The following is a 26,570-nucleotide window of genomic DNA, read 5'->3' as shown; positions in this document are numbered from 1 at the left end:
GTTTATCATGCTTAAAAATTAAAGTGTTCATCATGCTTATAGATATACAACTTATAAGTCCTTACCTGAAGACCTTAATTCACAATTTCTATAAATTTCTTTGCCAAAAGTCATCAAAGAAAAACTGATATGCTGGGTCCATATAGATGGTATATTTTATTTATACTGCTGATTGAAGTTATTCCATTTCTTTTATGATCTTCCTCAATACAGCAATACAGACAGCCATTACTAGAAAAGATGAATTTGGCAAGTGAGATGAATTCTATTTATCTTAGCAGCACCTTAACCGCTCAGTATATTAAAAACAAAAACAAACAAAACAAAGCTCAGAATTTGTGCCAAACATTGAGCTATGTGCTGGAAAAACAATAGGATAGGAGCTATCTATACTCCTATGTACAGAATACATTTTAGAGGCTCACTAAATACCTGTTTATAGGAAAGAACAATTTCAGTCTTCTGATTAAAGCAATATTTTTACTTATTCACAATGCTATACCTAAGGATTAAAAACATCATACTTCACCCCCCCCCCAAGAAATTTTAAATCGGGCTGTGGATATAAGACAGGCAGTATAGATACCCACTAATGAGTTAACTGTTTTATCAGATGGCAACTGAATGTTGGCCAATAAAGTACTCATCTGGGAAATGGATAGAGGAAGTTTTAATCCACCAATAACATCATTATCAAAATATTTTATAATCATTTTATAGTTTCCCTCTGGCAATTTCACCAGATCATTACTTTATTATCAAATCTCATTTTAAGACAAGAATTGTACTACTTCATTTATTCCCCAAAGCCAAACTCACATTTTTTAAGTCATTCCTCAAAAATCCAACCTTAAGGGATGAGGTTTCTCCAGACTTACTTCTTCTCAAAAGAACATCCTGCAAGTTCTTAAAATTTCAAAGTAAGGGGCGCCTGGGTGGCTCAGTGGTTTAAGCCGCTGCCTTCGGCTCAGGTCATGATCGCAGGGTCCTGGGATCGAGTCCCACATCGGGCTCTCTGCTCGGCAGGGAGACTGCTTCCCTCTCACTCTCTCTGCCTGCCTCTCTGCCTACTTGTATCTCTCTCTGTCAAATAAATAAATAAAATCTTAAAAAAAAAAAATTTCAAAGTAAGAATTCCCCAAAAGCTTCATAAATGAGAACAAGATCTTCTCTAAAAATAAAACTTAATCCTCATTATGTGTATATTCCATGTCTGCAAATTCTCCTACTCACTAAAATTATTTTCTTTTGTTAATTTTTATTTTAAAGATTTTTATTTATTTGACTGAGAGAGACACAGCAAGAGAGGGAACACAAGCAGGGGGAATGGGAGAGGGAGAAGCGGGCTTCCCACCAAGAAGGGAGCTGATGCAGGGCTCAATCCCAGGACCCTGGGATCATGATCTGAGCCAAAGGCAGACACTTAACAACTGACGCTCAACAACTCAGGCCTTCCTCACCAAAATTATTTTCAAATTCAAAATCAATGTAACACTTTCACATCTCACAGACATGTAGAGTGGCAAAAAATTAGAATCGGGGCGCCTGAGTGGCTCAGTGGGTTAAAACCTCTGCCTTCGGCTCAGGTCATGGTCCCAGGGTTCTGGGATCGAGCCCCGCGTCGGGCTCTCTGCTCAGTGGGGAGCCTGCTTCCTCCTTTCTCTCTGCCTGCCTCTCTGCTTTACTTGTGATATCTGTCAAATAAATAAATAAAATCTTTTAAAAAAATTAGAATCATGCAATGCTGAGGTCAAACAATGCAAAGCTCTGCCTTCTTGTTCCAGCTCTCATTCTGTAATACTATAAACAAATGTCTTTCCCGTGGTTTGTTTGGTGTCACTTTTTTACATTTTGGGGTTTTTTTTTTTGTGACTTCACTATTTAAAATGGGCCGCATACATAGTGTTTAAGTGCTATCTAAAGTTCCTAATTACAGAAAGATTGTAATGGGTTTACAGAAAAATACATGTATTAGATGAGCTTCATTCAGACATGAGTTATAGTACTACGGTCCATGAATGAGTACAATGCTTATGAATCACGAATCAGTAATACATACTAAATAAGGTATCTGTTAACAGAAACAAACATAAAACAAAGTTATATAGTGATAGACTTACAAAAATGCTGTGACCAGAGGCTCACAGGAACATAACCTGGTATTTCTCCTAGGAACAATGGTTCAGTATTCACTAACTCAGTGTTCACAGTGACTTTATAGAACTACCTCAAGTAACAAGAATCAACTGTACTTTTAATGTGACACCTTTATGCACTGAAAGTTAAGTAATGTGACAAGGCAATAGAGTTCACTCATCAAAATGAGCTACCACTTCCTAACATAGCATTATTCCATGGGAATGATAAATGTCAAATTTATCAAATGTCAAATGACAAATGTCAAATAAAATGTCAAATTCAAAAACTAGGTGCTTAAGTTCTATATAAAAGATTCCTATAGTTCAATAGTCTTCCCTAGCCAGGACAAAGGTAAACCAGTCTCCTGTCATTAGCTGGAACACAAGGAAGAAGGCATCAGAAGCTGAAGCCTAGTCATCAGAGTCAGAAGAAAAAGATTCAAAATGGGCAGCAGGAACATGGTCTTGGTGATTATAAGAAACCACAATATTGAATCTGTGTCCTGATGGGTCAAAGTTCTTTAAAAAGTCTAAGAGTGGGTTTGCCACCAGTGAACAGAGAAGGTAAAGCTCTTAAGATTTTTTTTAACCTATTTGAGAAGAGAGCATGCATGCGTGCATGGGGGAGAAGGGGCAGAGAGGGAGCGAGAGAGAGAATCCAAAGCAAACCCCCTGCTGAGTGCAAAGCTGGAGGCAGGGCCCAATCTCTCAACCCTGATAACACAACTAGAGCCGAAATCAAGAGTTGGGGGCACAACCAAGCCACCCAGGTGCCCTGAGAAGGTGAATCTTAAATGCATAAGATTTCAACCACTGTATTCGTACCTTTAAATTTTTGAAGTGGCAAACCCTTTTCATGGTTTCCCTCTGAAAAATTATTTTACCCTATTGTGAATGTTTTTCTGTCAACTTAGGTAGGCTGCAGTACCCAGATATTTGGTCAAACGCTATTCTTGATGTTTCTGTGAAGGTAATTTTTGGAAAGGATTAACATTTACATCGGTGGACTCAGACTAAAGCCAATTGCCCTTATAATGTGATTAGGCCACATCCAAGCAATTGAAGGCCTTAAGAAAAATACTGACTTCTCCTGAGTTTAATTCCACCAGCCGATGGGACTTCAGACTCAAGCTGAAACTCTTTCCTGTCTCCAACTTGCCAGAGACTCTCTACCTTGCAGATTTTGAACTTGCCAGCATCCATGATTGTGAGCCAATTCCTTAAAATCCATCCATCAATCTCTCCCTCTCTATATAAACATAATTGGCTCAGTTTCTCTGGAGAAACCTAACACATCAATATAAATTTCAAAGTGCAAATACAATACTAAAGTAATTAAAATGCAAGTCCTCCATGCCCTACAAAGGCAGGGATCTATTCAGACAATAATGTGTGATGTGGCACATCACATAATTATGACACTTGCAAATATTAGTAAGCACATATTCTCTTAACAATAACTTCTATCTATGGATTACTATTTCAGGCACTACACTGGAAAGTTCTTTACCTTTGTTCAGTGTTTTATTCCTCCACAACATCTCTTCAAAAGAGCAATTTTAAGTTCCCATTATAGAGATAAGGAAATGGGCTCAGAGTTTAGTTCTGTTGCCCACAGTCACCATAATTGGCAAAGTGACCTAAATTCAAACAAATGTATGAGGCCCCTGTGTGGCTCAGTCAGTTAAGCATCCTAACTCTTGATATCATCTCAGGTCTTGATCTCATGGTCATGAGTTCAAGCCCTGCACTGGACTCCATGCTGGGCATGCAGCCTACTTTAAAAACAAATAAAATTCAAACAAAGGTATATGTGATACTTGAAACTTGAAAGGCAACTTAGAGAGAATAATAAAATCAGTAAATAAGGAGAGGTACAAATAAAGTACAAAGATACTTACCAAATACCAAAATGTAGGAGCTAATTTCAGACAAATTAATAAAAAGCTGTATTTCCACAGTGGAAAGTCTGAACCTCAGTACTGTAAGGTGCAGTACCAATGGAACATAAGAAAAAAGAATCATTTAACTAAACTCGCATTACGTTACTGCTTCATATCTAATCTTTTAATGTTGATGTTACTAGAAAAGATTCACCTCCATAAAATACACTTGATGGCATGATTTCCATCACTAAGTCTGGCCTCTCACTGCTGTTCTCATTATTCTATTTTTATTTTATTGTTTTAGATTTTTATTTATTTATTTGACAAATACCACAAGCAGGCAGAGAGGCAGGCACAGAGAGAGGGTGGGGAAGCAGGCTCCCCGCTGAGCAGAGAGCCCCATGCCGGGCTCCATCCCAGGACCCTGAGGTCATGACCTGAGCCAAAGGCAGAGGCTCAACCCACTGAGCCACCCAGGTGCCCCTATTCTATGTTTATTTTTTTAAGATTTTATTTATTTGTCAGAGAGAAAGAGAGAGAAAGACAGAAAAGCAGACAGAGGGAGATCCAGGCTCCCTGCTGAGCAAGGAGGCCAATGCGGGGCTCCAACCCAAGACCCTTGGGATCAGGACCTGATCCGCAGGCAGACTTAACCCACTGAGCCACCCCGGCATACATACCTCATTATTCTATTTTTCATCCTGAAATTCTCACCCACTTTCACGACGCTGAAAAAAATAATCTGTGATCACAGAGCCTGCATGAATGTTTCAACTTTATTTAACATTTGAACACGACTACACAAACTCCTCTTCGTGTACCGCACAGGGCTAGGAAAGTGCAAAACAGGTAGCACACACAAACGGTTCCGAAACTGAAGACCCGCAATGGTTGCGTCATCACCCCAAATAAGCCCTGTAATTCATTGAAAGCTCGTCGGATGTGAACAACCGCTCCCCGTCTTCCGGCATCTACTCTCTTCTGAACTCGCGCAGGTTGCTCAGCACGTAACCGCACGGCACTAAGAAGGTCGCAAACAGCACCACGAGCCCGACGACGGCGTCCTGGGAGAGAAGACGGGAGGGAGAGGTCAGTCCGTGCGGTTGACTGGACCCGCTACTTGCTGCCCAGACCGATCCGCGTCAACCTTCTGAGAAGTCCGCCCGTGGTCCTCGCAACGCGGCCTGACGGAGCCTGAGAAGCAGGATTTCCTTTCCCAGAAGACGCAACCTCGACTTTTGGAAGACAACGTCTCTTCCTTCTAACGGTCCCCCAGTTCCGACCTCTGAACCCTGGAACCAGATGCTGCCCGGGATTCTCCCCCTGGGAGGGCAGGCAACAGGCCTCGGCCCCAAAGAGGGCGTTCGGGGGCCACAGGCACCGTATGGGGTTGGCGACGGCTCTGCCCTCGGCTTTCAGCCCCAGAGGCAGCCTCCCCCGACCCCCAAAGGCCGCCGGGCACCGACACCGCCTCGCGAGGCTCTGGCCCCCACCCTCTCCCCGCCCGTCGAGGCGCTCCCGCTTCAGCCGCACGCTCCTCGCCCGCCCCTCCACCCCGCTCCACACTGTCCTGAGGCGTGGGCCTCCACTCACCGCGGACGACTTGGGACGCTGCCGGCGGCGGGGCTCCAAGCGGATCAGGCGGCGGCCGATTTGCAGGCCCAGCGGGGTCATGCGACGGCGGGGAAGCAGACAAAAAACAAGCAGGCGAGGCATGGCTTCCGCTGAGGCGAAACGAGGCGAGGCAGCCAGGAGAGAACGCACGAGGCAAAGCACGATGGCGCGAGATTCCAGACGTCTGGTTTGCGCAGGCGCCCTGGATACAGGAGGCATCAGCTCCCCTCCCCCTGCTTATCTCCGCCCCCGCCCCGCCCCTTCCGCTCAATAACCTGCTAGGCTCCGCCCGTATCTCCTGTCTTTCCGCTCAGCCCCTTTTGCTCAACCCTAGCTTCGCACGCTTTCCCTGAAATCTCTCGCCCACTTCCGTGCACATCCCACCCCAGTTACTTCTCATCCCTGTGTTCCTGGGCTCATAAGCCTTACCCTTCCCAAACTGCCCTCTCTCCTACTTACCCTGCCCAGCTCCCCAACCCCACATACTATCTCTTAACTTTCTGCTGGGTAATGGGAAAAACTCGACAGTCTTCACTTAATTCCCTTTGTCTGTCTCTCCATTTATACCTCTCAACAGACATTACTTATCACTGACAAGAGTTTATAGATAAATTTACATTCTCTTCTCTAATGTTAATCAAGTTTTCCATACATTGTCTATAAATTAATCCCCAACATTCAAAACTAAAGAAGAATTACCTCTAGTGTGCTGATAATATAAAAAATACTCATGGCAGGATTCAATAGAGTGTGGACTCAGTGGAGAAGGTGATGCTGCTACACTTGTAGCTCCTGAAGGAAAAAAGGAATATATCGTGATTTTTTATGTGTAATACTTCAATAAACCTTGATCTACCCTAAGATGATCTGGTTTCTTCACACCATTTCCTTTTTTTTTTTTTTTTAAAGATCTTATTTATTTATTTGACAGAGAGAGATCACAAGCAGGCAGAGAGGCAGGCAGAGAGAGAGAGAGGGAAGCAGGCTCCCCGCTGAGCAGAGAGCCCGATGCAGGGCTCGATCCCAGGACCCTGAGATCATGACCCGAGCCGAAGGCAGAGGCCTAACCCACTGAGCCATCCAGGCGCCCCACACCATTTCCTTTTTAAGCCTATTGCATTCTAGGATTTCCTTTGATTGCCCCCTCCTGGAACCTGATTATCTTCCTCTTTCTTAGATTCCTACTTCATTTTCCTGTAGTACATCCTTTAGCAGCTCTTTTAGGAGTGATCTGTAAGTGATAAATTAACTCAGCCCTTGAAAGGACTGAGGGGGGAAAAAGTAGTAAGTAAAAAGAGCAAACTAGTGGAAGTTAAAAAAGAAATCTTTATTTTGCTCTCCCACTTAAATGCTAATTTGGCCAGCTATAAAATTCTAGACTCAGAATCATTGCCCCTCAGAAATTTTAAAGGCAGTATTCCCTTGTGTTCTAGTATATCGTGTAACTGGTAAGTGTGTTGTTTATATAATTCTCAACCTCTGATTTTTTTTCCTTTTTGGAATCTTTTGTCTTTGGATTTGTGAAGTTTCTCCAAGATACGACTATCATTCTTATGGATTAGCACTGGATGAGACCTTTCTATTTGAAGACATGAATCTTTCTTTAGCTCAACTAAAGATCTACTTTACTCTCAATCTGAAACTCCTATTAGATGTATGTTGGCTCTTCTTTGTGAGTCATCTCGGTCTTTCAACTTTTCTCTTTTTGTCCTCTTGTTCTACATTCTGAAAGATTCCTTTGACTTTTTCCTCTAGCCTTTCTGTTGAGTTTTCCATTTTAAAATTCTAACACTTATTAGTTATTTGGGTTTGTTTTTTTTTTAAGATTTTATTTTCAAGTAAACTCTATACCCAGTATGGGGTTCAAACTCATGACCCTGAGATTAGGAGTCACATGCCATTCTGCCTGAGCCAGCCAGGGACCCCATATGGTTTTGTTTTTTTTTTTAAGAGTCATCTATTTATATTTTAGAGATGCCTGTCTCCTCAAATTTCTCTGAGAATATTAATTTGAACTTTTTAAAAATTTCACTGCAGTTCCCTGAACGATTTCTGTTTCTCCAAGGGTGAATTCTTACTCACTTTGGCCCTGCTGGTTTGTACAACTATCTTATGGCCCTTGGTTGTCTTTTGTGCTTTTGAATATGAAAATACCAGAATAATTACTTGGGTTCTTTTCTGTCACTAGTCTCTCTCCAGAATGAAAATGCTGATTACATGATCTGTACAGGCAGGCTGACTATGTCAATTGACAGTCAGGAAGACTTCCACTCTTATACCCATGCCAAAGTGAGTAAGGTTCTACTCTGGGCTTCCCAACTACTGCCATCCCAGGACAAGACTTGGTTTCTTTAGAAGACTTCGCTAGCCACCACCTAGGACAAACACTGCCAAAATGTGCACAAAGTGGATAGAGGAGAAGAGGAGTAGCTGACCCACACATCCTTTCCACTCACTGTTTTCCATCAGTTTCCTTGAACTTGTGCGTTTCTTCCTACTCCGGGTCTTTGTAGCCAATCATTTAAGTTGCTAGGATCATTTAGATGGAAGGCATCTCTTGTCCCCTGAAGCTTCTTGTGTGCTCAGAGCTGCAGATCCTTCTTCTTTGCTTTACTAATCAATAAAATCACATTTATTTTCCTTCTTAGAGAAATTCACCAAAACTTGACTCGCTAATATAGCCCTGCTCCTCCATCTCTCATTTCACTCATGAATTGATTTCCTCTTATACTTCTTTACTATCATTGTAATGGGATTTCAGGAAGAAGGATTGGTAAACACGGGAGCTCTTTATCTGCCTCAAAATGAATGCCCCACTTGAATCATTGGGATTTACTAAATGTCGTGGGAAGCCACTAGAGGCTCCAAACAGGAGCAATGTGAACCAATTTCCATTTTTCAAAGATCACCCGAGAAGCGCTATGGAGAAATATGGAGTGAGAGGTCATTGCAGTAACTGATAGCTACTAACAACATGAGCTCTCCAGTACAACATCTACTAGCCTTCTGTGTCTTCTGAGCCCTTGGAATGTGGCAAATACCACTGAAGAACAGAATCTGAGGTGTTATTTAATTTGAATTTGAAAACTTGATACTTGATTCAATTATTAGAGAATTTCGATCTTGGGAACAACTTGTGTATTTCAATCTACTTTTTCAGCTAAACGTTTTATGAAATCTAAATAAAGATGAAGTATTTTGGATGAAAACTAGCATCCAAACTGAATTGAGACTGTAACTGCCAAGAACAAAATTTAGTGCCTTAGTCTGTTCAGGCTGCTATAACAAAGTACTGCAGACGTGGCGGGGCTTAAGTAACAACCATTTCTTCCTCACCGTCATAGAGGCTGGGAAGTCCAATATCAAGGCACAGGCAGATTTGGTGTCTGATGAAAGCTCACTTCCTGGTTCATGGAGAGCTGACAGACTGTGTCCACACAGGGCAGAAGGGCTGTGGGAGCTGAGCTCTCTGGGATCTCTTCTATAAGGGCATGAATCCCATTCATGAGGGCTCCACCCTCATAAGCTAATCACCTCCCAGAGGCCCCACCTCCAAATACCATTTGATTAAGAGTCAGGATTTCAACATATGAATTTGGGGAAGGGGAATACAAGCCTTCAGTCCACTGCATTTAGTAAGAAAAAAGAATGCAAAATACCTCATTAATATAATTTTTATATTGATTACATATTTGATATGATACAATTTTAGATATATTTGGTTTAAAAATACATTGTAGGGGCGCCTGGGTGGCTCAGTGGGTTAAAGCCTCTGCCTTCGGCTCAGGTCATGATTCCAGGGTCCTGGAATCGAGCCCCATATCGGGCTCTCTGCTCCGCGGGGAGCCTGCTTCCTCCTCTCTCTCTGCCTGCCTCTCTGCCTAGTTGTGATTTCTCTCTGTCAAATAAATTTAAAAAAAAAATACATTGTAAATATTAATTATATCCATTTCTTTTTAGTTCCTTTTTAAAAAAATTTTAAGATTTATTTATTTATTTGACACAGAGAGAGAGCACAGGAGGGGGAGCAGCAGGCAGAGGGAGAGGGAAAATTAAAACACATCAAACTTTGTGGAATGCACCTAAAGCAATACTCAGGGGGAAATTTTTGGCATTAAATGCATATATTAGAAAAGAAGAAGACACATGACAAGATGCTGAACATCACTAATTATTGGGAAACGCACAATGAAAGGCATCTGGCTGACCCGGCTGGTAGAGCATGTGACTCTTTTTTTTAAAGATTTTATTTATTTATTTGACAGAGAGAGACACAGTGAGAGAGGGAACACAAGCAGGGGGAGTGGGAGAGGGAGAAGCAGGCTTCCTGCTGATCAGGCTGCTCAATGCGGGGCTCCATCCCAAGACCCGGGGATCATGACCAGAGCTGAAGGCAGCTGCTTAACAACTGTGCCACCCAGGCGCCCCTAGCATGTGACTCTTGATCTGGGAGTCATAAGTTGGAGCCCCACGTTGAATATACTTAAAAATAAAATCTTAAAAAAAGAACAACACAATGAGATATGTCCTCACACCTGTTAAAATAGCTATCAGCAAGACAAAAGAAAGTGTCGGTGAGGATATGGAGAAAGGGAACTCTTGCGCACATGGTTCACCACCATGGAGAACAGCATGGAGGTTCTTGAAAAAACTAAAAGTACAACTACCACATGATCCAGCAATGTTACTTCTGGGTATTTACCCAGAGGAAATGAAAACAGGAATTTGAAGAGGTATCTGAACTGCTGTTTATTGAAGCATTATTTACAATAGGCAAAATAAGGGGAAAAAGGGTGCCTGGGTGGCTCAGTCAAATAGGCACCTGCCTTTGGCTCAGGTAATGATCTCGGGCTCCCTGCTCAGCAGCGAATCTGGTTCTTCCTCTGCCCATCCCCCTTTCTCATGTGTGCTCGCTCACTCCTTCTCTCAAATAAATAAATAAATAAAATTTTAAAAATTGCCTAGCATTATTCATTTAAAAAATATGTAAACAACCTAACCTAATTGTCTGTCAAAGAATGAATGGATAAAGTTGTGATACACACATGTACATACATACGCACACGCACGCATGTGTGTACACAATGGAATATAATTCAGCCATGAGGAAGAAGAAAATCCTGCCATTTGCTGCAACATGGATAGAGCTGGAGAATGTTATGCTCAGTGAGATAAGCCAGGCAGAAAGACAAATACTATATGATATCACTTACACCTGGAATCTAAAAAAGCTGAACTCATGAAAACCGAGGGTAGAATGAGGGTTACCAGGGCTGGGTAAGGAAAATGGGGAGATGCTGATAAAGGGTATAAGCTCAAAACTAAAAGATGAGTAAGTTCTGGAGATCTAATGCATGGCACAGAGATTACAGTCAACAATACTGCATTCCGTACTTCAAAATTGCTAAAAGGCTAAATGGTCTCACCGTAAAAAAGAAACAATCATTATGCAATATGATAGAGGTATTAGCTAAAGCTACGGTAGTGATCATACTGCAGTATATAAATGCATCAAATCAACATATTGTACACCTTAATCTTATACAATGATGTAAATTAAAACTTAATTTTAAAAAAAGGAAAGAGGAAAGGTGTGATTAAACCTTTCATCTCTAACTGTGAAAGAGAAGAGATTTTTCTCATTAAGGACTTTCTTTCCCTCTCTTGTAGACAGCAGATGAGACGGAATCCTGGAAAGGTGTTGGACTCCATGGTCCGACAAGTTCAGGTTTTATTCCTGGCTCTGTTCTTTTTAAACTGTGTCACATCGGGCCACTCACATTCTCTCTCAGCCTCAGATTCCTCCCCTGTGAAATTGAGTTAATAATGCCTGCCATTCAGGACTGCCAAAAGGACTAACTGTGCCTTTGGCCCCTGAAGTGTCACGCAGTGGACATTCATACTCATTCATACTCATCCACGCAGTGGACATTCAAACTAACAGGGAAGGGCCAGTTGTAGGTTAGGGGACAGCAAATACTCAAAGGAGGCTTAAAGAGAAGCCGCATGGGGAAAGTTGGAACCGTGACACTTAGACTCGGCTATCACATCATTGGAGAAACTCAGATTACTGAACCAAGACATAGATCCCAAGTAATGAGATCGTTTCTACCCTTGCACTTCTTTTTGTGAAGTATCTGTCTTAACACAGAATATTTGATGCTTTTCGTATGGTTTTCTCTGAATGGTTATCTTTGGGTTCCAATGTTGTTGACGTCTCACAGAGAGACTCTCTTTTTTTTTTTTTTTTAAGATTTTATTTATTTATTTGACAGACAGAGACCACAAGTAGGCAGAGAGGCAGGCAGAGAGAGAGAGAGAGGAGGAAGCAGGCTGTCCGAAGAGCAGAGAGCCCGATGTGGGGCTCGATCCCAGAACCCTGGGATCATGACCCGAGCCGAAGGCAGAGGCTTTAACCCACCGAGCCACTCAGGCGCCCCGAGACTCTCTTTTCTAAGAACTGGCCCTTCCCCAGCCACCTGATGGTGGCAGCTATTATTATGATGATTTAACCATTCTACAGCATTGCTCTAAGCACAGTATTAACTGTCTTCATCCTCCAACAGCTCTGTGAGGTACGCATTGTTATTAACCCCATTTACAGATGAAGAAACTGGGGCTTGGGAAAATCAAGGAAGTTGCCATGGATACATTCATGGTTCACAAACTTCCTAATCTCAGGATCTCCTTAAAAATTACTGAGGATTCTGGGGCATCTGGGGTGGCTCAGTGGGTTAAAGCTTCTGCCTTTCGCTCAGGTCATGATATCAGGCTCCTGGGACTGAGCACTGCATTGGGCTCTCTGCTCAGCAGGGAGCCTGCTTCCCCTGCCCTCCACCTGCCTCTGCCTACTTGTGATCTCTGTCAAATAAATAAATAAAATTTTAAAAAAATTACTGAGGATTCTAGGGTGGCTGGGCGGCTCAGTCGATTAAGCATCTGCCTTCAACTCAGATCATGATCGGTGAGGTCCTGGGATCAAGTCCTGCATCAGGCTCCCTGGTCAGCGGGGAAACTGCTTCTCCTTCTCCCTCTGCTGCTCCCCCTGCTTCTGCTCTCTCATTCATGCTCTCTCTCTCAAATAAATAAATAAAGTCTTTTTAAAAAACAGTGTTTAGGGAAATTTTTAACTTTTCATGTTTTGTGGGCACTGCTTCCGGGACTCCAGGAAAGCTATACTTTAATTTTTACCAAGGTGAGTACGACTTCAAAGCATGAGCTCCATTTCTGCTCCAAGCATACATTGTACATCTGCTTCCTTAGCAAATAACCTAATAGAAACAATTCAAGCTAAAGATAAGAGTAAAAATCTCCCTAAGTTCCTTTCCCATCCCTCCAAAGCCTATAACCTTGCACAAACTAAAAGCAAAAGATAAAGTTTATAATTTTCTGGAATGTCCTTCATCCTGATAACTTATAACTCTTGATGTAACAAAAAACATATAAAATCCTGTATTAAACATCTCTTCTGTGGAACACTCTCTTACTTGTAAAGATTATGTATCCTAGGAAGCTATCCTCACTTGGGCTCAAATAAAACTCTCTTCCTTTTATTTTTTTTTTAGAAATTATAAATGTTTGTCCATTTTATGTCGACAATAGTGAAAAGAGTGGCATTCTTTGACTTTTTAAAAATCTCTTTAGGGGCGCCTGGGTGGCTCAGTGGGTTAAGCCTCTGCCTTCCGCCCAGGTCATGATCTCAGGGTGCTGGGATCAAGGTCTCTGCTCAGCGGGGAGCCTGCTCCACGCCCCACCCCCCCTCTCCCTGCCTGCCCCTGCCTACTTGTGATCTCTCTCCGTCAAATAAATAAATAAAATCTTAAAAAAATAAGTAAAATCTCTTTAATGTCTGACTTAATAGAAGATTAGGCCACCTGAATTCTCCCATCTGCTTTTGCATTCAACCTATTCTGATGTCCCTTGTCCCGCTGCCTCTGGAAAATTCCCCGTACCCTCTTCAGAGAATGAGTGAAAAAGTCAAATATCTTAATATTATTATAAAAGTAATTTTTGTTTAATTGTTTTTCATGAAAATAATTTTTACATTGCAAGACCCCAAGGGTCTCAGGGACTCGTAAATCCCCATAGTTTGAACACTTGGTTACATAATGAATCCCATAAGATCTGGCCTCGGTTTTTCAGTTTCCTGGCCTCGGTTGATCAGTTTAAAGACAGGTTCCTGACAAATACCAGGCAGAAGAGCCCTTTTCCAGGGATGTTATGCTTGGGACCAGAAGGCTGGAACGCAAGACTGCTTTAGGCAATGGAAGGTCAACTTAGGAGCCATGTTCTGATTTTGGGGTTTTTTTGTTTGTTTGTTTTCTAGCTGTGGAGAAAGCCCTTCCATCGTGAGTTAAGAATGAAGCCAGGCCACTGAAAGAAGCAGAGAAAAAGGACAGAAGGAAAATTCAGGCCGTATTCAAATCCCTGGTCTGTTTCTAAAGCTAAGAGTGTCTTTTCCTTGAATTTTGGGCCACTCTTTATTTTCTTTATGATGAATCCTGCTTTGGGCTTAAATTAGTGGGAGCTGGATTTCTATCACTTGCAACAAAAAGGGTCTTAATGAAGGCTATATCAGTCAAGTCTTTTTTTCTTCAGGTTTTCCCTTCTTTTCTCAATTAAAAAAGGTAACAAGCGATGCTGAAGTAAGCTAAGAACAAGCTGGGTAAGTGCCAACTCTGGCCGAACCATTCCCAGTCTTAAAAGTTTAAAGATTTTTTTTTTTTAATTTATTTGACAGAGAGAGATCACAAGTAGACAGAGAGGCAGGCAGAGAGAGAGAGAGAAGGAAGCAGGCTCCCTGCTGAGCAGAGAACCCGATGCGGGACTCGATCCCAGGACCCTGAGATCATAACCTGAGCCGAAGGCAGCGGCTTAACCCACTGAGCCACCCAGGTGCCCCCCCCCCAGTCTTAAAAGTTTAGACTGGAATGCTGTTGAGGTGAGAATCAAGCATTTTAGGTCTTCCTCTGTGACAAAAAACTTTAAATTACTTGTGACGGTGTCAGTAAATCTAACTCCAAATTCAGCCACAACACGATTAAGCTCCCTGCCGCCTACCCCTACCCTAGGAGGCGGCACTTTTAGCTTCTCAAATTGCAGGTACAAACAACCTTCCTCTGTTTAATTTCTTCAAGTCACAAAAGACTAACACCGTTAACTCAAACCTCTACGACTTTCAATAAAGGGCTTAGTGGGCCCTGGATTCAACATATTCTCAGTGACCTACAATATGGGGCCCTCCTGCTGCATTTATATAAAAGGGCCTAATTAGAGCTATAGCCTCGAGATCAGGCTTTTTGATTTTGGAGCTCCAGGTAAACAATGAATGAGAAAGTCACACTTGCCCACTGACTTCTTTTTAATGTGATTTTCATAAATGTTCAAGTTCTAAACAAACTGGTGTTAGGGATCTAGAAAATTATATAATGAATTAAGACTGTACGACCTCAGGTCCAAACATCTTGACTTCTCTACTTTCTAGAAAACCACCTTTAATTGCTATTCAAGGACTGAGGGTCTTTGCTATTCAAGGACCAAAGGTCTTTGCAGGATGTCGTGTGTCTCTCTGGGTCTATTTGTGTCTGTCTTTCTAATCGCATGACCTCAAAGACAAAGAAACTCAAATAAGCAAGGAGCAGAAGGAGAAGAGTTGCAAAGGTGGGGGGAAACATGCGTTATGCAATTAGTAACATCAGTGACATACTTTTGAATTGCCAGCACAATGCTGATGAGAGAGCCAGCAAAAGCCTCCATCCATGATTACAAAGAACCCTGAGAAAGAACTGCTATATTCTTTTTTCAAAAAAAATTACATGGGATGAACACTTTTTTAGTTTTCTTCTGCCACCTTTTCGTTTTTAAATTTGACATTTTTCTTCCTCTCCTGAACCACATGGAGAAATTCTTCAGTGGATTTCTATTATGCTAGAGTGGAAAGACATTGGCAGTTGAAGCGCCCAAAGATCAAAGGTCAGACCTCAGCGCTATCATTTACTAGCTGCAAAGTCTCAGACAAAGTTGGTATAATAATAGTTCTCTTAGAATGCTGACACAGAGATTAAATGAAATAGTATACATATCAGTTGAGATGACTTTGAATGAATGTTACCAAAAAATCTAATAATAAAATTGATTGGCTCACATAAGAACAGAAGGAGAACTAGTTTCAGGTAAAGCCTGATTAAGTATCTCTAATGATGTCACAAGAGTGTCAGTTTTTAAGGTACAAGTTAATATTACCTTAAGACAGGCTTCCCTCTGACAGCAAGATGGTTGCAAAGAGCTCCTGGGGCTATACCCTTTTTCAGTCATGTTCAATGGAAGAGGGGAAGATTCTTCTAGCATCTTCTGTGGAAGGAGAGATTTTCTCTTCCAGAAGTCCTAGCAAACATTTCACCACATCCTGGTTCCTGATGGGGTTACATACCTTCCTTGAACTAATCTTTAAAGTGAGGGGAATAGCTTTGGCTGAAAATTTTGAACCAGGCAACCAAGTATAAAACATGGGATTGATCCCACTCAGAACACTTGATGGGGAAAAATGAGGGGGTTATGAAGAAAAAGAAAGGTGGGAAATGGATGTGATACCATGACAATATGTGAGAATGTACTTTGAAGTAGGATGCTGAGTAAACAGGGGTGAATTCCATCCCTAGGTTTCATGAGGGAAAAATATCCTTCCAAAGGATCAAGGATTGGCTTAACCCTTGCCGATTAGACCTTCAGAAAGTTCCACAACATCTTCAATACCTGAGATTGTATCACCATTACTCATCTTTGCTTTTCCATATATTTTAGGGTTTATGTATCTATAAACAAATGGTTTAGGTTCGCCTGTTCTTTTTTAAACACACTGTTGTTCTATATTTTAATTTTTTAAGGTTTATTAATTTATTTAAATAATCTCTACACCCAACATGGGGCTTGAACTCACGACCCCAAGATTAAGAGTTACTCACTCTTCTACCTGAGCCAGCCAAGTACCCCAAGCCTGTTTTTTAATTTTATAGAATTTAAGATACCACTATTTAACATCTCACTGAAAACAAATATCTTAACCAAATAAGTTAATATTTGGTCAACAAATTCCAGCATTGTTAAAAAATGTAAAAAAAAAAAAAAAAGTGTATCTTAGAAAGGATGGACTACAATAATACAATAGATGGTATTATCTTGTATAATCACTTCTGTGTTTTGCTTCTTTGGTTTAACATCATCTTTGTAAGATTCATCCATGTTTTTTATAGCTTAATTTCATGTAATACATTAACATACCACATTTTTATCTCTGCTCTTATTTATGGATATTTACATTGTTATCAGTTTTTGACTCATATGAACAATGCTGCTATGAACCTTCTTGTTCATATCTCTTATGTACGTGGGGATAAGTTTCTCTATATACCAAATGTTAGAACTGCTGAGCCATAGAACAAGGCAATTTTCATCTTTCCTGCATAATGTCAAACTGCTCTTCCTAGGGGTGGTGCAGTCAGTTAAGCATCTGACTCTTGGTTTTGGCTCAGGCTGTATCTCAGGGTTATGAGATTAAGCCCCACACTGGGCTCTACACTCAGCCCAGAGTCTGCTTGGGTTTCTCTCCCCCTCACCTTCGGCCCCTACTCCCCAAGTCTTTCTCTCAAATAAATAGGTAAATCTTTTTTTAAAAAATATTTTGTTTATTTATTTGACAGAGAGAGAGATCACAAGTAGGCAGAGAGGCAGGGAGGAAGCAGGCTCCCTGCTGAGCAGAAAGCCCGATGCAGGGCTCAATCCCAGGACCCTGAGATCATGACCTGAGCCGAAGGCAGAGGCCTTAATCCACTGAGCTACCTAGGTGCCCGTAAATAGATAAATCTTAAAAAAAAAAAATGGTTCTTCCTATTCTCAGTCTCACCAGCAGTGTACAGAGTTCCTATTAATCTACATCCTCATCAGCACTTGAAATTGTTTTTCTCATTTTTACCAATCTGATGAGTCAGTAATTTTATCTTATTACAGCTCTAAATTGTATTTCCTTTCACTAACATGAAGAACACCTTCTTGTTTGTGTCATTTGGATTCCTCGTGTGTTCAAATCTTTGGTCCATTTTTTAATTGAGATGCCTCCTTCTTATTGAATTGTAGGAATTCTTTACATATCTTGGATATAAGCCTTTTGTTTTTATGTATTGTAAATATCTTTTCCCACATGATGGCTTGTCTTTTCACTCTCCTGATTGTGTACTTAATGAACTGAAGTTCACATTTTATTTATTCTTTTTAAAATTTTTTAATATTTTATTTATTTGACAGAGAGAAATCACAACTAGGCAGAGAGGCAGGCAGAGAGAGAAGAGGAAGCAGGCTCCCCGCGGAGCAGAGAGCCTGATGCGGGGCTCGATCCCAGGACCCTGAGACCATGACCTGAGCTGAAAGCAGAGGCTCTAACCCACTGAGCCATCCAGGCACCCCGATGTTCACATTTTAAATGTAGTTGCATTCATGTGCAGGGAGGCAAAAATTTACCTCTACTTCCTTTTTGGCTGGGACTAAGATTTAAATCAACATAAACGGATTAACAAGAGAAAGGTATACAGATTTTTGCAGGTACATGGGAGCTGCCATAGTTAAATAAAGACCCAAAGATGCAATTGGAGAAAAACACCTACACACAAAGCTGGACAAAGAGTAGTAAATAGAGAAAATAGGACAAGACAAAGGATCTTGAGCCAGAGCCGTTAATTATAAAGTGACTAGGAAGATAAGGCTTAGTTGAACACGATATGTTTGTATACATGTCCCCTAATCTTCAACTCTCGGAACTCTCTGTCTCTGGTGATAAAAATGTTTTCTTTCTTCCGGAGATAGGGAAGACATCTTTCACGTCTCTCAAGGTACTAGTCCCTCTTCTGGGTACTTTGACACATGTGTTTTCATTTCACTTAATACTTTAGACTCCAGGAGATTCAGAAAAACAGGTGGAAACAGAATCATTATAAGCAAAGCATAAGAAAAATAGAAGTTTCCTTTTTATCATGATTTCAAAAACCCTGGTTCCTGGGGCACCTGGGTAGCTCAGTCAGTTAAGTGTCCAACTTTTAATTTCAGCTCAGCTCATGATCTCAGAGTCATGGGATAGAGCTCTCCCCAGTTGGGCTCTACACTGAACATGGAGCCTGCTTAGGATTCTCTCTCTTCCTCTCCCTTTGTCCCTCCCCTCATTTGTTCCCTCTTTCTCGCTCTCTCAAAAAACAAAAAAAAAACCCAGCTTCCATACTGTACTCCAGAAAGGAGCCTAGGGAGGGGCTTTGGTGGATGATTATGTATGGTAGAAAAAGGAAGGAACAGAATAGAGTAGCAGAAAACAGAAAACACAGTTAATGCAAGGAATGACTCAGGTCTTTAGGATAGGTGTCCAGGTGGATCTGGTGGATGGGGTCCCATTTGCTGATGGAGGGAGCAGAAGAAGAAACAGAACACAAATTCAGGATTCTTGATTCCAAGGGACAGAATCCAACTGTTTTTATGCACTCCCAACCAGTTTAAGATTTTAAAAGTGGGGGAAGTAAGGGCAACTTAATGCTCATAAACACAAGAAAACCGGGGTGGATTGGTTTAGGGCACAGCCATGCTCAAAAGTTCAAATGATGCCATGGTTTCCCCTTCTACAAGCTCTCTGTTTCTGCTTGCAGTCTTCAGTCCTACTGCTCTTGACTTTCTTCTCAGAGCTGAAGAAGAAAAATCTACAGTGTCCCCTAAAGTCATAAACCCAGAGAAATAGATTAAGAGAAAACATATCCTAGGATGGCCTGGCAGAAATTTCCAGAAATGATTTTGGCCTGGTTTGTGTCAGATGTCCACCCAGATCCGCATAGCTCTAGGACCCATTCTGTTCACCACTACGGAGTATTATCGTAGCACTAGCCATTTCCCCCCCAGGTCTGTCTTTCTATTTAGACTCTAAGCTTCTCAAGGGCAAAGAATCATTTAATTTTTTTAGCCTGAGCATGGGCACTGTGCTTGGCACATGGTATTGGAAGCTTTAAAAAAAAATGTGTTGGTCTAAAACTAGACATATCTAAACTCTGACGGATATGTAAACTGAGTTACTTCAGTATCTTGAAAATGTAGCTAAGTGGTATAATAAGAAACCACAAGCTAGATGAATTAAAGGGAGGAAAAAAATCATGGAACACTTGGGCTTGGGTTTTGTGAAGGCGAATCATACCCAACTAGTCTACTAGAGTTCTCTGAATGTGCAGATGGACAAAAGGACAGGGTAGAACCAGCAGAACTTACTTGGTGTTTCAAAAAACCTTGGTAGGGGCGCCTGGGTGGCTCAGTCGGTTAACCGCCTGACTCTTGGTTTTGGCTCAGATTGTGATCTCAGGGTTCTGAGATCAAGCCCTGCCTCTGGTCTGTGCTGGCTGTGGAGCTTGCTTGAGATTCTCTCTCTCCCTCTCCCTCTGTCCACCCCCCTTAAGAACAAAAACAAAAAGCCTTCGATAGAATTTTAGATTTCTATTGTTGTTGGTTTTAATTTTGTTTTTTTAAATTGTGTCTAGGAAGCAGAACCGAAGTCAAGTAAGGAGGGTCAGGAATAAGTGAGAAAGTGTAATGATGGGGACTGATCTTTTTTAATTAAACATCTTTTTTAAATGAATTATCAAGAAGGGGTATGGACCATGGAATTTCTCGGTTTGCACGTAACAACTCTTTCAGTTAACGCAATCCTTAGTTGATTAAGACAAAGATAAACTAATAGAAAATACCTTGCAACACAGCCCCGGCCTTATCGTTCCAGAGTCAGGCAGGGCACGTCAGGGTTCTGCAGTTCCTGCTCCATTTTTTCCTTTGGTGGTGAGCTCTCTAGCCATACCTGCTCTTTCACCTTTAAGGTCGAAGAAGAAATAATGTGGGGCATGGGCTGGCTTTGGTCTTGCTTTGCCTCACGGAGGGGGCTAAAGATAAGCGTGATGTGGTAGGACTTGTGGCCTGGAACCATGACCACCAGGAGACTGCCGTCCCTGGGACCCACCTCGAGATGTCCTGGCAACTCAAGTTCAGTTTGGTTGACCTTCAGCTCCAACCACCTGTAACCTTCCTCTTGAAGTCCAATTCCAATCCTGTACAGATCACCCATCAGCACCAAACTATTGCTATAAGCAATGATGTTTCTGAGAAGAGAGCAAAAGAAGAGGGGTGTGAGGAGATGGAAGCTGACTTGTGCCCCATTTTGCCTGCTAAGAAACAGGGGGACAGGCCCTAATTCTTCTTTGGTCACCTCGCTGCCTGCCACATAAGCTATAGACCAGATTCCTGTGCAAGTTTCAATAATTTTAAATTGCTCTTCTCCATTGAATAGGAGGGCTGGAGGGGGGGGGTCCCCTTGGGAGCAAAGGGCATCCCATTCTCCATAGGACCTTAGTGTTCTTCTAAGCCTATACCATCCTGGGGTTTCCCTTTTCTCCAGGAGTGGGAGGAAGTCTGAATTTCTACTCTGACCCTCTTTCCCCATTTGCTATAAGGTTGGAAGTCAGCATGGGAAGCTCAGATCACACACTTTTAACACTTATTACATTCTTGGTTCAGAAGGATGTAAAACAACCCTCAATTCTCCAACCACATATGAAGTGGTTGGATAAAATAATAAAGGACCAAGAGATGATTAAAAAGATCACATAATTCAAAATTGCTCTTATTCTTATAAGATTAGAGGTGGTTTAGAGAACAACAGGAAGGCCTGATGTGACTTGGAAAACTTGTTTCTCAAAGGGTGGGTAGAGATTGAAAATGCAAATACTTTAAAGAGGATTTTAAGTGAATTCCCAGAGGACAAATACATCAGGTATTTCTAAGTCCTACCTGAGAACTTTGAGTGGTGATATGCCTGAAGACACAAGGTCACAATGTCTGGACTTTTAGTCTGGGCTTGCTCGCGCCTACTTATTAATGCTGCGTGTGTGCCCCGGGGCAAACGATTGAGGATTTCCGAGTCTATTTCTTAGCTGTAACCATTATACCTGTCTCGAGGACTTCAAAGGGTGGCTTGGTGTTCAAACGAAGCCATATATTTAACGGTGTTTTAAGTACTATGGGTGCTTCATAAATATAAGGTGTTTCTGTAGTGGCATCACTGGAATTATTGCGAATTCCCAGACAAGGAGCATCCAGGGAAGGGCGATTTGACTCATCCAAGCAGAGAGATCGTGCGGTTTCAACAATTCTCATTTACGGAGACATTTTGTTGAGGAAAACTTTTCCGTTTCTTTGAGATTTTTGCTTTAAACCTGCTAAAGCAAGCAGCAAGGTGCTGTCTGTAAAAGCACCACGCAGAGGTGAAGATAAACCGCCTAGAAGCCGCCGAAACGCCAAGACTGTCAGGAGTTTTCCGCGGAAGCGCTGTCTTGTGTTTGACAAGAATGCAAGATATGTGCGATCGATCAGGATGCCGGCCGCCAAATGGCAGCAAGAATTGGTAGAACTGATCGTCCACGAACGTTATTATAATTCCGTTGTGACACATTTAATGATTTGTCACAGTTCCCCGAAGGAAGTAGGTTGCTGCAACGAGCTTCAAACTCCGAGCGTCCCGCGAAGCGCTCCCCAGAGTGGAGGAGAAATAATGCGCGCGCACTCGGCTTCGACCGCTCCCGGGCCCCACGAACTCGTCTCTCTGGCCCGGCCCGGCGCGCGCGCGCGCGCGCGCCGCGGACCCACGTGACCGTAGGCGCGGCGACGGCGGGGGCGGGCGGGGGCTCGGGCCGGCTCCGCAGCGCCGCGCAGGCGCCCCAGGGCCGCGCCGAGCCGAGCCCCTCCTGCTCCCTCTAGGAGTCAAAATGGCGGCGAGGGGAACCTGGAGCAGCCCGGGAGCCTGAGCCACTGACAGGAGCGGAGAGGGCGGCGGCGGCGGCAGGAAGAGGATGGCCGGGGGTGCTGGCGCCGGTGCGGACGGCGGTGCTGGTGGCGGCGGCGGGGGCGACGGCCGCGGTCCCAGCGGCGGCAGCAGCAGCGGCGGGAGGAGCCTCCGGGGTGAGTGTCCCTCGGTGTCTCGGAGGCTGGGAGCCGAGGCTGTGCCCGGCGCGGCGCGGCGCGAGGCGTCCCGGCAAGGAAGGGGCTGTGCCTGGGAGGTGGGGGCGCCGGGTTGGGGCTGGGACGCCGCGGGGGGCGCCGGGCCGCCGGCTGGGAGAGGGCAGTCGTCCGTCTGGGGCTGAGGCGGCGGCTGACCGCCCGGTGCCCGTGCGCTCCCAGGGGCAGACTGGGCTGTGCGCCGTTGTCCCGGGGACAGAGGCGCGAGGTGTGGCGCTCAGGGCGGGGAGAGCGGCCGGAGGTGGCCGCGACAGCAGCCCGGCCGGCTCCGGGCTCCAAGGGGTGGAACCCGCCGCTCCCAGGACGCCGGGAAACCGCTCCCGAGACTCGGGCGCGTGTTTACCCGGCTGCGGGGCTGCGACCGCCCCGGGGTGGGCGTGAGAGCGGCCGGCAGGAATAGGGGAGGGAACAGGCCTGCGAACGGCTGCTCCCGGTGGGGAGAGAAGTTAGATCGTCCGGGTAAGTTACGGTTCCGGGATCGAACTGGGATTGCGTTTTGACAGGTTGCGAGGAAGACAATACCTGGGGTGTTTTAAAAGAATCTGTGCTTGGAGTACTTGAATGGCTAAAAGCGTGCATTTTCGGTGCCTTATCGTTTGCACAGCTGTTTACTAGCCTTACCCCGAGGATGAGAACTTTCTCACCGCCTTTTTGGAGAAGCTCTGGGGAGTGTTGTTTCCGCTTTGAACTACAATAGCACCCCTTCGCATACCAGCACAGATAATACTCTGGATTAGGCCTAATTTACAAAAGCAGTCTTGGTTATCTTTACCGGAGAACTGTTCCTTCTGCCAAAACATCTTACTGTCATGAGGAAATAGGCATTTTTACAGAATTAATTTTTTTTTCAACTACCATAATCTTTTGTCTCTGAATAGCATCCATTTCTTTTAGATTGTTGAAATACATTACTTTCTTCCGGAAATGTGGAAGAAAGATTTGAAATAGCAAGAATCATACATGTTAATAGAAGCTGTGATTAAACTTGTCCTGGAATTTTGGAGTCAGAAAAGCCTTTAGAGATCTGGTATGACTTGTTTTAGAGCTGAGAAAGTAGGCCCAGGGAGATGAGTGACTTGCTGGGGATCCTACAACTGGCTGGGGATTGGGCCAAAACTAGGATCTGGGCTTCCCTCCGCCCCCATTTAGAGCCCTTTTCACTACTCTTCTGAACCTCTTACTCTTCATTGACTGAATTCTTCATCAGTGCTGGTGCCCATCCCTAGGTCTTTGTGAGGTAAAGTTGAAAGCAGAAATGAGGAAGTGCCTCACGCTGATTCTGACAGTGACCCTCAGTTACCACAAGTAACTGATGAGATTTTTTTTTTCTACCTGAAACTTAATAAAACTGACATTTCTTTTTTTTTTTTTTAAGATTTTATTTATTTACTTGAAAAACAGAGATCACAAGTAGGCAGAGAGGCAGGCAGAGAGGAGGAAGCAGGCTCCCTGCTGAGCAGAGAGCCCGATGATGCGGGGCTCTATCTGAGGACCCTGGAATCATAACCTGAGCGGAAGGTAGAGGCTTCAACCCACTGAGCCACCCAGGCGCCCCTAAAACTGACATTTCATTTCGAGTTTTCATAGACCTGTAGCTATATTTGCACCCAATTATATTGGGTGCATTCTTACATGCATTCGGTAAAACCCATACATAAGTCAATAGTCTGTCCCACAAAGCCTAACTATTCTACTGTTCCGTGTCCCAATACCAGCATTTAAACAAGTTTGTATCAGACTCTGATTTTCAAGATTTAAAACATCTGGATTTGCTAGGTTCTACCGCGTAGTTTCTGTGTATTTTCTTGTTGAATTACAGCAGTTTTCTTTGTTGTGTGTCACAGATTAACCTTCAGAAATGCAATAATGTCAAATGATTCTGAGCATGTTCTAGTCAGTGAAACCTCACATATCAAAGTTGTACCTTGTTTTCAGTTACCCTGGTGATTATGGAAAATCTGGTTTGCGTTTTGCATTATATTAGTTTTGAGGGAAGAAGAAAAAGAAGTGTAATATATAGACCTTGCCCTCAGGAAAGATAAGATGTACCCTTAGGAGTCTAGGAGACAATCTAGTACATTCTATGAATACAAAGAATGCTGTAGGTGTTCTGGTTAGAGGGAGATGAGTGAGGCCTTAGGAGTCTAAAGAACTTCCTGGAACACTTGGGACTTGAGCTAGCCTATGAAGGTTTAGATTTACAGATACTGGAGCAGGTACTGTGTGAGGGAAAAGCGAGAATATGATGTGGAGATTGGCTTTGGGGGAGGGGAAAGGAGGGAAACTAGGATGAGCTGGCAACTGGATTTGGGAGACTAAAATGAAAACAAATTACACAGTTGGAAGGATACCTGTCTGGAAGGGTTTGAGTACTAGATTGAGGAGATTGGGATTTTCATCTTCTCGGGCAAGATATGGGGAGCCTTTGTAATGTTGGAAGCCAGGTATTAGTATAAAGCAGCAGGATGAACCTGTCAGTGATCTACAGGTTGAGTTTGAATGAGGAAAGAATGGAACGAACCAGCGATGACGGTGGCTGTCGCAGTTATCTAAATATGAAGAGATGAGAACGTAGGTTAGGGATAGAGTCGCTAGGAAGGATGCATGGCAGGTGTTGTTGTTTTTATTGTGGTAAAATATATATAAACATAAAATGTGACATTTTAGCCAGTTTTAAGTGTACAGTTCTGTGGCATTAAGTACATACATCCACATCACCACCTTCATTTCCCCCCACCGAAACTCTACACCTGTTAAACACTAACTCCCCATTTCTGTGACCCTGAACCCCCTGACAACCATAATCTACTTTTTGTCTGTATGAATTTGAGTACTCTAGGTACCTCATGTAAGTGGAATCATACAGTATTTATCCTTTTGTGACTGGCATGGTGTTTTTGCGGTTCGTTCATATTGTAGCATTTGTCAGAATTTCCTTCATTCTTAACACTGAATACTATTTCATTGTATGTATGTTTGTACATCCATTTTTGTTCATTTATCTGTCAGTGGATACTTGGTTTTCTTCCACCTTTTGGCTGTTATGAATAATGTTCCTATGAATATGAGTTTACAAATGTCTATTGAGCCTGCGCTTGGGGTATATACCCCGCAAATTTTGCATTCCCACCAGCAATGCACGAGGGCTCCAATTTTTCTACATTCTCAACAACACTTGTTGTTTTCTGTTTTTTTGATAATAGCCATCCACATGGATGTGAAATGGTTTATCATTGCAGGTTTTTTTTTTGTTTTTTTTTTTACTTAATTTTTTTAAGCCCAGCATGGGGCTCGGATTCACAACTCACGACAAGTCACGTGCTCCACAGACTGAGCCAGCCAGGTGCCCCCACTGTAGTTTTGATTTGTATTTCCTTAATGTTTAATGATCTCTTATCGTACCTGTCAGCCTTTTGTGTATATTCTTTGGATAAATATCTGTTGTGCTTGTTTCCGCAGCACATATACTGAAATTGGAGTGATACAGAGTTGGCTCCTGCGCAAGGAAGACATGTAGATTAGTGAAGTGTTTGTGGACTCTTGTGTGTCTTGCTCACTTCATTGTGCCCAGGACTTGCACAAACACAAGAAATGATTGAACAAATACTTCAAGGATCTGATTACTAGTGACTGAGGGCAGCATATTTTCCAGATTCTTCAAATATTCATTAACCCATTAATTACCATAATTACCATTAATTGCCATATTGTAGTAGTCTTTTTAACTTTTCTACTTTTAAAAAAGATATATCAAGTCTTTTTTTTTTTTAAGATTTTATTTATTTATTTATTTGACAGGGAGATCAAGAGAGCACAGACAGGGGGAACAGCGAGGGAGAGGGAGAAGTAATCTCCCCAA

General features: G+C 42.8%; 2 protein-coding genes and 1 pseudogene across 2 annotated transcripts in view; 2 read left to right on the top strand and 1 right to left on the bottom strand.

The window, feature by feature from the left end:
* Positions 1-4,790: 4,790 nt before the first annotated feature.
* LOC123943967 (cytochrome c oxidase subunit 8C, mitochondrial) lies at positions 4,791-6,324 on the bottom strand. Its single transcript, XM_046008550.1, has 2 exons — positions 5,618-6,324; positions 4,791-5,088 (listed from the first exon to the last, which is right to left on the bottom strand). Exons 1-2 carry the CDS (start codon positions 5,855-5,857, stop codon positions 4,996-4,998), a joined length of 333 nt encoding a protein of 110 aa, XP_045864506.1. The 5' UTR covers positions 5,858-6,324; the 3' UTR covers positions 4,791-4,995.
* A 16,215-nt stretch (positions 6,325-22,539) lies between these two features.
* The window catches only part of BTBD7 (BTB domain containing 7), a 77,921-nt gene continuing 73,890 nt past the window's right edge, over positions 22,540-26,570 (top strand). Inside the window, exon 1 of the mRNA XM_046008547.1 lies at positions 22,540-22,654. The gene's annotated coding sequence lies outside the window, so the exon portion shown is untranslated. The remainder of the gene's footprint in view (positions 22,655-26,570) is intronic.
* On the top strand, positions 26,155-26,252 carry LOC123945374 (annotated as a pseudogene).

This window comes from Meles meles, chromosome 6 (assembly GCF_922984935.1).
Source record: "Meles meles chromosome 6, mMelMel3.1 paternal haplotype, whole genome shotgun sequence".
NCBI classification, from domain to species: domain Eukaryota; kingdom Metazoa; phylum Chordata; class Mammalia; order Carnivora; family Mustelidae; genus Meles; species Meles meles.
This window is presented reverse-complemented; position numbering and strand designations above follow the sequence as displayed.

What these genes read in the sequence shown, in the direction of transcription:
- LOC123943967 (XM_046008550.1), bottom strand. Translation starts at nt 5,857, where the DNA reads ATGCCTCCTGTATCCAGGGCGCCTGCGCAAACCAGACGTCTGGAATCT. An exon ending in AGCGTCCCAAGTCGTCCGCG is followed by an intron (nt 5,089 to 5,617) that starts GTGAGTGGAGGC and finishes CTTCTCTCCCAG; the next exon opens with GACGCCGTCGTCGGGCTCGT.